The following is an 11,487-nucleotide window of genomic DNA, read 5'->3' on the forward strand; positions in this document are numbered from 1 at the left end:
TGCATTACATTTATATATTGGTAAGAACTAGAATACATGACTGCATATATCTCACAAAGGTTATGGATGTTTAGGAGTTGGGTGAGTTGTTACTCCATGGTAATCTGTATGATAGACAAGATCAGGAGTACTGTAACTGTTGCTGGTAAATTCTAGTGTCATGAAATCTTCCTTGGCAGGGGTACCTTCCATTGTCTCATCTGCTACCTGCATTTTATACTGCTATGTTCCAGTAATAAATGAAAATAGTAAGCAAAAAGTGCTGATTTATGAGAATGCACAGGGAGAGGGGAAAGGCTAATAGAGGTAGTTTTGGTTTATGCCTTCTATGAACTTGTCACATCCTATTTCTGCTATTTCTTGTCTCAGTTTAGATATATGGTGGAAAATCACGGTGAGCCAAAACTACGGTGGACAGAAGCAACTTCCCTTAGCTTTTGTTGCTCTCCACCGTGATTTTAGTTTCACCTTGGTTTTCCATAATGTATCAAAACATACATTTACATAATTGACTGGGAATAAACATACCTTGGATTCGTGGTATGTAGAGGCAGACATGCTCAACTTCCTTGTTGGCTTAAAATCTAGAGAATAGCTTGTGTGTTGGGAGAGAGAATATAAAGAGAGTATGACAAAGCAGCATAGAAGGAAGGTTGAAGAACCCATCATGTGAAGATCAATCTGAAAATTAAAAGTAAGGTTTACTACTACCCATAGGGCAAGTTGTTAATTTCTTGAAACATTATATAGAAGAACATGGAGGTGCATTTCAGAAGGAAGTGATGGGTGGAGAGAGAAAGAGAAAAGTGTGTGCAATTATTGATTAAGGAGCTGAGGAAACATGTTCTAACCTACGTGACCACGGTTCTAGTGCTTATGTTGGACAGCCTCACTCTCACTCTCTCTTTCTCACTGTTCCTTCGAAATTTAGCTCACATGCATGTCTCATGCCTAATGAAACCACATTGCCACGTCACCAGTCTATGTTTTGTCCTCAACAATGAAGACTGGTTGTGACATGTCATTCTTTGGATTCTACATTTCAGCAATATCTTACCCTCTCTCATTATCTTGCAGATTTTGTTGGCATCTTCAGACACTTTTGGTTGCTGTAATTTAGTCAATCTGGTCCCTCTAAAGTCAGAATCTCCCATCCTTTCAACTATTGCATATTTCTATGTACCTTAACATGATAACATCATTTCATTATCAGTATGATTGAGTAACTAACATGTCTATCTGCACTTGATGGCTATTTTGGTAAGAAATGAAAACTCTGTTTTGACTAATGGTTTAGTTCCATTAAAAAGCAATGTATCTCAAGAACCAAATTAACTCAATAGCAACCCGATGAATGATTTCTAAAGCATAATCTTCAATGGACAGTTAAGAAGCCAAATTAAGGAGCAAGATTCAATTATGTTTTGTCATCAACTGCTTTCCACATCTAAAATCCGAATTCATCCAATCTTGATTTAATATTTTTTAATCCCTAAATGTAATGAATTTAGAATTCATGATCCTAACGAATCTGGGTTCGACATGTATATTATTATTGTTATTATTATTATTTGTGTACAATGATGTTAGGCATAAAATTTGAATTATGACCTGATACAAACATTGTAGCTTATCTACACTTTTTTTTGTTAACAACATGAACCAAGGACATGGAACACAAACCTTAATTTGATGAATAATTAAAGTCCAAATCAAATTGAGAAAGCTGAACAAATGCAACCAATACTACACGTTCTTATCTCCTTTCTGGTTTTCTAATCTATGACATTTGGGTCATTTTTTTCCTTTAATTACATCCTTATATTTCATATAATTCTCCCTCTTTATACTCACATTCACACTTTTAGCTCAAATTTGTAGGAAGATAATATATAGTCATTGATGTGAAAACTAGAACTTATCTCTTGATGACTTGAACTGGTTTGAGGGTGCAGTTACCAAGATTCTCAAGAGTGGGGATGTGACTGATTTCTGGCATGACGACTGGTTAGGGACCGGATGCTTACGTGGTGCTTTCTATCGCCTGTATAACCTCTCCAGACAAAAGTGGAATTGTGTCAATACTCTTGGTAGTTGGGAGCATGGGAGGTGGCACTGGAAATTCTTGTGGAGGCGACCACTAGTTGGGAGGGAGTTGGAATGGGAAAAAGGATTGCTTGATGCGCTTGGAACCGTGCAGTTGACTAAAGGTGTCCCGGATGCTTGGGTGTGGATGCCAAGTAATGTTGGCATATACTCTGTTAATTCTGCCTACCATTTCCTGCAGGAACCTACTTTGCCCGACACTGATGAAGCTCTTGTGAGTATTTGGCACTCTTTTGCTCCCTCTAATGTGAAGGGTTTTGCATGGCGAGTACTGTTGGATCGCTTTGCGAGCAGAGAAAACTTGTTGAAGCGACAGGTAATTACATCTCTAGCGGATGCACAGTGCGCTTTGTGTAATGACTATGTCGAAACGGGTTTTCATCTCTTATTCTCATGCACCTTTTCTTTGAGTGTTTGGCAAGGCTGTTTGCATTGGCTGGGTTGCTCCTTCATTCAACCGTCCTCTGCCCGTGATCATCTTTCTCACTTCAGGTTCGGTATCAATAAATTACAGCAGCGCTTGGCTCTCTCAATTTGGCTCGCGGTCATTTGGTCGGTGTGGTTGGCCAGAAATGAGGTGGTTTTCCGTGGGGGGGCTGCAAATATAGATTCTGTTCTCGAGCTTGTTAAGCGCCGCTCATGGCAATGGAATAAGGCGAATATGAAGGGTTTCAGTTATTCTTCCTCTGACTGGTTTTCAAATCCTCTTCTATGCATTCTTGGCACCTAGAGGTTGTTTCCGGCTGGTTCATGTGGGACTTGAAGCTTCTGCCCTAGTTGGCAACGGGTTTCACTTGTTTTTGGAGTTGGATTTTTCTTTACTGATTTTTGGCCTTATCAAGTAGCAGACTTTAGCTTTCATGTCTTTGTTTTGTTTTTAACTATCTTCTATTGTATTTTGGGTTGAGTACCCCTTGTACTCACTTTTAATACAAATTTGGCTGACCTAAAAAAAAATCTATTTAGTGACGAAATGGATTAAATTTAAAAAATAAATGGACGAAAATTTCATTTAAGAATACCAGTTAAAAACTGACTGAAGTAACAAGTGGTGAGAATAATGGATATAATCATAATGGTCTGTTGAAAAACTCTAATATCACGTAACACGTTTTTTAGAATCTTTTCCAATATTATAAAAGCAATGGGATATCTTCTCCAGCCTGCTTTTGACTGAAGGCATGAGAATAAACGTTTCATGATACTTATGATTAAGATCCTTGTGTATGAATGTTGTTGCAAGTTACAAGCACCAAACATCATTGATTATGAAGCAGGTACTAGAATCGTGACCAGTCTCTTTAATTCCACTTGGAACACAGAAAACAAACAACAACACAATTATATCCCATTCAATGTTAACAATAGCAGTTTGCCTTTGTCTTAGGTATAGATTATTATGACACTTGATCCGTTTCTTTAATTATTGGCAATTGACTATAGAAACGCTAAATTTCAATCTCCCTGGTACAACCTCAATAATTAACACCATAATTAATTTGACCTTACAATCTTTGCATGCCAAATCAGTTGCTATACATCATATTAACTCCAAATTAATGCTAGTACTAAAATTCCCCTTCAATCCCATAGACTCAATTTCATTTTGTGCTGATTCACATTCATGTGTGTTCTTTGTTAACATTCATGGTCTCATGGAGTACTATTTTGGTTTAACTTTTCAGGCAACATGTAAAAAAGTATTGAGACATGGCAAATTTGAATTTGAAACCTGCTTGATATTTATCATAGGAAAGTGTTAGGAAAGATCTGGTATGTTGACTCAAACAAGGCTTGGAATTTAAATAAGTGAAAAATGAAATTGTCAAATAATTGTTGTTCATACTTCATACATGTCATTAGAAACTCAATATGTCCCAGTTGTAGTGGTTAAAAATGTATTTTTGAACTTTAGGTCGAAAGTTTGATACTTAAGAATTACTACATTTTAATAATACATTGGACAAACCACATTCAGATTAAAATTGTGAGATGAATTTAATACACGTAAAAAAAACCATTAAGAAAAGTTTTGGTTTCCTAAAAGGAGTCACAAGTCTAACGCATGCTTTGACTCCTCCTCCCTCCTCAATATGGGAGTTGTCACTGTCATTAATTTGTACTCACAATTTTTCTTTTTCTTCTGATGAAAACAAGTTACACATAACTGATTGAAATTGAATTTCCAAGATCAAGACCAAACCCAATAATAAAGTCTGTATTAATAAACCTCATTCACAAAACCCAACTTTCCCATTGACCATAACACATAAAACTTCAACTCCTTCTTTCTTTCCACCTCTCTTGATTTCTCTCCTCTTTCTCTGCCATGGAAGATGATGAAGAATGCAGCACAGGGCTATGTCTCGGGTTGGGAATGGGAGGTTACATGCCAAAAAAGGAGAACCAGAAAGTGAACAAGGTAGAGAGGTTCATGTATTTGGAGAAAATCCCTGAGAGACTACAACATTACCCGACAAAAAGCACTGATTCCGATCACAACACCGATAACAAGAACACCTGCAGAAAGAAACTGAGGCTTACAACTGAACAATCAGCCATGCTTGAAAACTGCTTCAAGCTGCATACCACTCTTAATCCAGTATTCATTCATACCCTTTTTCTCATTTTCTATATTTTTCTTAAAAAAACTCTTTTTCTAGAACTATATATCATGTATATTAAACATAGTCATATATATTCATCAATTGTTTTCTTTTGTTTTCTATCACAAGGTACATGAAAAGTTGTTTATGATTTGGATTTTGGTTCCACATGCAGGTCCAGAAACAAGCACTTGCTGATAAATTGAATTTGAAGACTAGACAAATTGAAGTTTGGTTTCAGAACAGAAGAGCAAGGTATCATTGATCTTATTGCTACCCTTTATTCATTCTCCATCAATTTTGCTATACACTATCTGGATTCTTTTACTCAATCAATCTACAGGGTATATACATATATATATGTATGTACTTAATTTAATTTCAGAAATGTTAATATGTAAAATTGATATTCAGGACAAAGCTGAAGAAGACAGAGGTGGATCACGAGTTGTTGAAGAAACAGTGCCAGAATCTAAGCGATGAGAATCGAAGGTTGAAGAAGGAATTGCAGGAACTTCGTGCATTGAAAGTTGGAGAATCATCAGCATTATGCATTCAGCTATCGAAAAGAGCAACTCTAGCAATGTGTTCTTCGTGCCAGAAACTATTGAAGCTCAATGAAGGGAACAACAACTTTTCCAATAACCTCAAATCAGAGAGCGACATAGACATAGAGTAAGAGGGTATGAAATAGATTCCTAGATGAAGGGTATTGGAATTTCATCAAAGCTAGCAATAGTATATTGATAGTAGAAGAAAAGAAATCATACATAGATTCATATACTAGTCCCACATCGGACATAAGGAACTGGGGTTGCTAAGATGGTGATTAGGTGCCTCCTTAATTATTGATTCATTTACTAATTAATTAAAATTTATTCAGTATTTCGTTCATTGGTTTTAACTTTTAATTGTGCTTTAACATTTTCCTTTCAAAATGAAGCTATGTTATAGATCAAGTTTGAATGGTTGAAACTCAGAGAAAATTACAATTCTCTAAGTTTGTGTTTGAACATAACTGATTCTACTAAAACTGAGTATAACTGATTCTACTAAAACTGAGTAGGGCAACCGTGGGTTAAGATTATATGATTTATTGCTAACTTTCTACTATTGTAATAGGTTGAAGTACCCTTAGTACTTTTTTTATATATCATTTTGACTTATCTAAAAAAAATGATTTATGATCGGATGTCTTTGTGGAAAAAATGATTTTTCTAAGATAATATTATGAAATTTAGTTATAAAATCTCAAAATTAATTAAATTTAAGAAAAAAGCTATAATAGTGAAAAGTAAAATTGATTCTTAACCAATCAATTCAATTTTATTAGTACATCAAAATATTATTTTACTAGTTAGAATAGATTTTACCCAAGTAGAATTAATATAGAATTGATTATGTTTTTCAAAGATGCACTAACTCCACTAATTGTTTCTGCTTTATATTTGTAATTTGTGCATATATACATATATATGTTAGAGATAAAGGATGATTAAGTTGACGTGATCAGTTAAATATTATATATTTAGGTAACTTATATCACACTTCTCATCATGGTGAACATATATATGATGATAGTATATATGATCAAGCAATAAGTATTAATCATTTGATTATCTCTCAATGATCCTCCTAATCAAACTATATATCTTTGAGATACTGTATGAAGCAAGGCGGTCACGCGTATTGAGATATGCATGACACATTTAGTTATAAGAGCACTATAATTAATTAACAATACAGTTTCGAAAAAATATTTAACAATTAATACTATGAGTGTTTAATCGTGTTCAACTCTATGTGCTTTAATATAATTTGGTGATTGAATTTGAACCAACCCACAAGTAGGTTTGAACGTATAGCTAGGGCTACCACCCACTGAAAGAAAATGCATGGGTGGTCGTAAGATGGTCAGACACAACTTCCTAACACCATCCAGGCAATTGTGCAAATATTGCTTCTTTTCCAGAAAAACCATATTCCCTATTAAGATTGAGTTACGTTTTTTTTGGTTAAGCATTGTGCACAATACATATGGTGCAAATCGGTAAAGGGAAAGCTTTATAGCGTCTTTAATTTTTGGGGGCCACCCCACCTCCACATAGAATATTTGAGAGTAATAATTCATTCACATCTCACCTTCTCTATCATCTTATTTTCACACATTTTATTTATTTATTTTTGCATTTTATGTCATATCACACATTTCTCTCATTTTAATTTCTAGTATTTATTAAGATGAAGGTGGAAAAGTAGTATCAACAACTCATTATGCTTATAAGAAAAAAAAATCAACAACCCATTATTCATCCTCCAACACACTGTTTTGAATCATGTTAAAGGGGCCAAGAGTGTTAAACTACATGGGATAAAAGTACTTCTAACCTGATATGATAATTCAAACTAGGCCAGAATAGATAAAGAGTTTTAACTGTGATTAAATCTTTAGATCGGAATAGTCGGCTCCAAGTGATGACCGGATATCATGCAGTTCATTCCAATAAAAAAATTTAATGGGTATGAATTCATGAACCAATAAATAAATAAAATTTAAAAAATTTAAAAAAGAGACAATTAATTACTTTAAAATTGAAGGAGTGTCCTTTCCTCTTGTACCAAAAAAAAAAAATTGAAGGAGTATATCAAGATGAAAACAATCATATTGAATGTGTAAGAACATCTACATCCATCATACTTACTAAAATATCTACACTTCATTTTTTACAATTTCCCATAATGCGACATCATCTACACCACTTTACTAACTTTTTACTCCAACCCAACAACTTTGATCCCAACATCAACATCACATTTGTATATTTTATCACTCTATTTCTAAATAACATACACTATTTCTAGCTGAATTTTGTTTCCAATTATCTGCCACTTTACAAAGTTCAAGAGAACATTAATTATACTTTACCATTGTACCCTTCATTTATTGGTGGTAGGAAAATTGAAAAGTTAGAATTAATAAGAGAGATAAAGGGTATAATAGGAAGTTATATAGTAATTTTAATAAAACAAGAACATTAATTATCATTTCTTAATAATCATGCAACAACCTTAAAGTGTCAGTTATATAGGAACGGAGGGAGTATTTATCTTCATTTTAATCTAATTATATTAATTGCAAGTGCTTGTAATAAATACAAGCTCACTTTTCAAGTCTAGTGTAGAGTATTTATTCCCACATACTCATCTTTGTCATGTTGAAATTGAGGGCCCGTTTGGTGGTCAGGATAGGATATGATATGTGAACAGGATATCAACAGGATAGGATAAGAGCAGGATAGACTCTTATCATATCCTGTGTTTGAGGTGCACATGATAATGACAGGATATGATAAGGAAAAATGTATCAGATTTATATTTGAATAAAAAATACATTTAAAATTGATCATTCTATTAAATTTAATTTCTTTACATTTTCATGAATGAGTCTATATTTTAAAATAAATAAAATTAATTTAAATTTTATTAATTAGCCTATTTTATTGTTTTGAAGATACCCTATATTTTAAATAAAATTATGCAGTTAACCGATTGGTTTTCACTTAGCTGTGACACGTGATAATTAACAATAAAAGTTAACTAAATTAAGAATATTATTATTTGAAAAGTAATTTATATTTGAATTATAAATTATTATATAAGTAGATAAATAGTTTTAAATAATAGGAGATGAAAATAAAAAATTAATCTATTACTATTAAAAAATCAATATTTGTAATCAATGTTTTTCACTTAGTTGTGACACGTGATAAACAATAAAAATTAATTAAATTAAAAATATTATTATTTCAAAAATACTTTATATTTAAATTATTATATAAGTAGATAAATAATTTTTAAATAATAGGAGATGAAAATATTAAATTAGTCTATTATTATTAATAAATCAATATTTGTAAGTGAGTAGTCTATTTTTACTATTTATGAATAATAATTTTATTTATTTTTTATTTTTGTTAAATTAATATTTTTATATTTATTAATTAATATTATTATAAATTATAAATTATATAATATTAAAATAAATTAATTTGGAGTTAGGATACTGAAAGAAAATATATAACTGATATCCTATCCTGCTCTATCCTAGCTCCCCCCTCAGGATAACTTTTACACATGATTGACAGGATAGGATAGAAGACAGGATAGTGTTATCATATCCTGCTGGTGCAACAAACAACAGATAACAACAGGATATGATAATTATCCTGTCCTATCCTATCCTATCCTGGTCACCAAACGGGCCCTGAATATCTACTCCAATGGTAATAGATACTCATATGAGTATGTATTTAACATCAGATACTACAATTGGAGATGCTCTAAGAGCTTCTCTAATGGGAGTATGTAATGTCACAAATACATATTCCCACCAATATCTATTACCATTGGAGCATATTTTTAATTCCAACATGACTAGTGAGGGTATGTGAGAGTAGATACTCAATTTAGTCATGAAAAGTGTGTTTGCATTTATTATTGCTTAATGTAAAAGGTTTAAATAAAACGTGCAATTAATAAAATAATTATTTTATATAAACTTTTAAGAGTTGTTGGGTTAGAGTAAAAATTAATAAAATTATGTAGATGATGTGATATTATTAGGAGTTGTAAAAAGTATAAGAAGTCATAACCCATTATTAAGTGAATATCATGATTAAAGATGCTCTAAGTTGTTTCAACTGAAGAACGATTAATCATTATGCCCAAAAAATGAGCAAGCGTTAAGAAGTCATAACCCATTATTAATTCATGTACTAATTAGTGTCATAAAAACACCATTATGAATTCAGTTTAACCTTAGAAATCTACAAAACTACTAGGACTTCCTCATTAGTTACGACAAGTGAATTAATTAGAGAGTAACTACATAAGTTATGATATTTATGAATAACTCAGTATCTTTGACTAAAATGAGTTGTATTTTTGTGTGATTAATATAATTTTTTTGAAAGTGTAATTAATATAATTAAAATGGTAATATATTGTGTGTATAGATATGAAAGTTTAACTATAGGTTTAAATAAGTTTTTGTCCATGTAAATATATTCATTTTCAAATTTAGTCATTGTAAATTTTCCCTATTACATCATCTTAAAAATTACTCCATGAATTTTCATTTGAAACCGTTAAGTGCCACATCGGCACCATGATTGCTGATGTGGATTTTTAAAAAATATGTTTTTGTCCCTGTAATATATGGTGTTCATGTTGCCGCTTTTAGTCTCTTAAAGTATGTCATCGATTTTAGTTTTCTTAAATTCAAATCATCAGTTTTAGTCCCTATTATTAGTTTGTCAGTTAAACGGTGAGAGAAACCTAAAAAACCTTACATATATGACAATGTCTTATTTATAAGTACCTCATATTCTTGTGGGGTTGATGACCCCATAAGATGAAACCACAAATGTAGTACTCTAATGTGTGCTTGTCAAATCCAAATTAGTAGTGTGTTGCAATAGATTAAGCACAACTAAGATGAAAATGTTTTTGCAACTTTGATTGAGGAGAAAAAGAAAAAACATGCACGAAAGGAAAATTTAATTATAGTTCAGAAATTTGGGTGTACGGCTTGGCATTTCATCGACCACTCCCTCATACTTAGCAATATGTGAGTCATATCTAAATAACTCTCGATTCGCACAAGAGTGGTGCCAGATAATTGTCAAATTGTGCGATGACATCGATGGAAGGCAACACAAGCTGACAATTAATACAACTCTTGTGCGAATGAAAAATCTAAGGAGACTAAAACCGATGAAAGAATTTAGAGAGATTAAAAAACGGTAACCTCATACATTACAAGAACCATTTTTTTAAAATCCACATCCACTATCATGTGGCATGACACCGACATAACATTGGTGACTAAGATGAAAGTCCGTCACGTAAGCACTTAATGGTCTTGATGGCATTGTTATGATGTGCTCGTGTGGAATATCGGAGATTTCTTCAAGCGCTACTGGTGGTGTTGATTGATCATATCCTTCGGGAAGAGAACTAGTGTAAAAACTCTCTAGCTAAAGTCGGTGCTCTCCGTAACCAAAACTTCATGGTGGTTCAGAATCAAATGGAACCTCTTTTGGTACGTAACTGATGCTTTAGGGTTTCTTTTCTGAGGTGTTAGACTTTTATTTTATTTTTCATTTATCCCTTGTAAGAAACAAGTCTTTGTATCATAAGAGTAAAAAATGATATTATGTGTTAGGCTTGGATCCCATTTCCTGCTGTGCAAGATTGTGAGTTTGATATATATCTTGGCATTTAAGTCATATCTCGAGTTTGATATATATCTTGGACGACCCCATTCTAAATTTATTTCTTTTCTTTACACATAAAATTTGACTTTTGTTCGTCTAGTGATCTTATCTTCAAAACTCTTCAATTAAAAAGACAATTTCCAAGTCTATATATAACTGAAAATATGTTATCACTTTTTTCTTAAACTTTACATATATATAGAAAGTATAATGCATGCTTTTCTTATACGCTAAGAAAACAAGACCACAGAAAATAAGATCAGGTGACAAGTCTTTAATTAAACAATGAGCGTGGTTAACAATCATTTGGTCATCTCTTTCATCATCCTTGACCAACTCCATTTCACTGCAATTGAATAATACCACCAAGATTTGCCTGCTGTCCGGTCATAATGGTGTGAAAAGTGTCATTTCTTTATGGAAGATTATCAATTTATCATTGAGTAGTTCCACTCATCAGATTTATTTCAATGAAATTGACTTCATTTATATATATT

At 32.4% G+C, this 11,487-nt stretch overlaps 2 protein-coding genes across 2 annotated transcripts; both read left to right on the plus strand.

Moving 5' to 3' along the window:
• The first annotated feature begins 96 nt into the window (after positions 1-96).
• On the plus strand, positions 97-2,836 carry LOC130713229 (uncharacterized). Its single transcript, XM_057563015.1, has 2 exons — positions 97-145; positions 1,956-2,836. Exons 1-2 carry the CDS (start codon positions 97-99, stop codon positions 2,834-2,836), a joined length of 930 nt encoding a protein of 309 aa, XP_057418998.1.
• A 1,447-nt stretch (positions 2,837-4,283) lies between these two features.
• Positions 4,284-5,606, plus strand: LOC130712106 (homeobox-leucine zipper protein HAT22-like). Its single transcript, XM_057561947.1, has 3 exons — positions 4,284-4,708; positions 4,888-4,967; positions 5,127-5,606. Exons 1-3 carry the CDS (start codon positions 4,436-4,438, stop codon positions 5,389-5,391), a joined length of 618 nt encoding a protein of 205 aa, XP_057417930.1. The 5' UTR covers positions 4,284-4,435; the 3' UTR covers positions 5,392-5,606.
• Positions 5,607-11,487: the final 5,881 nt, after the last annotated feature.

The sequence above is a fragment of the Lotus japonicus genome, chromosome 4, assembly GCF_012489685.1.
Source record: "Lotus japonicus ecotype B-129 chromosome 4, LjGifu_v1.2".
Taxonomy (NCBI): domain Eukaryota; kingdom Viridiplantae; phylum Streptophyta; class Magnoliopsida; order Fabales; family Fabaceae; genus Lotus; species Lotus japonicus.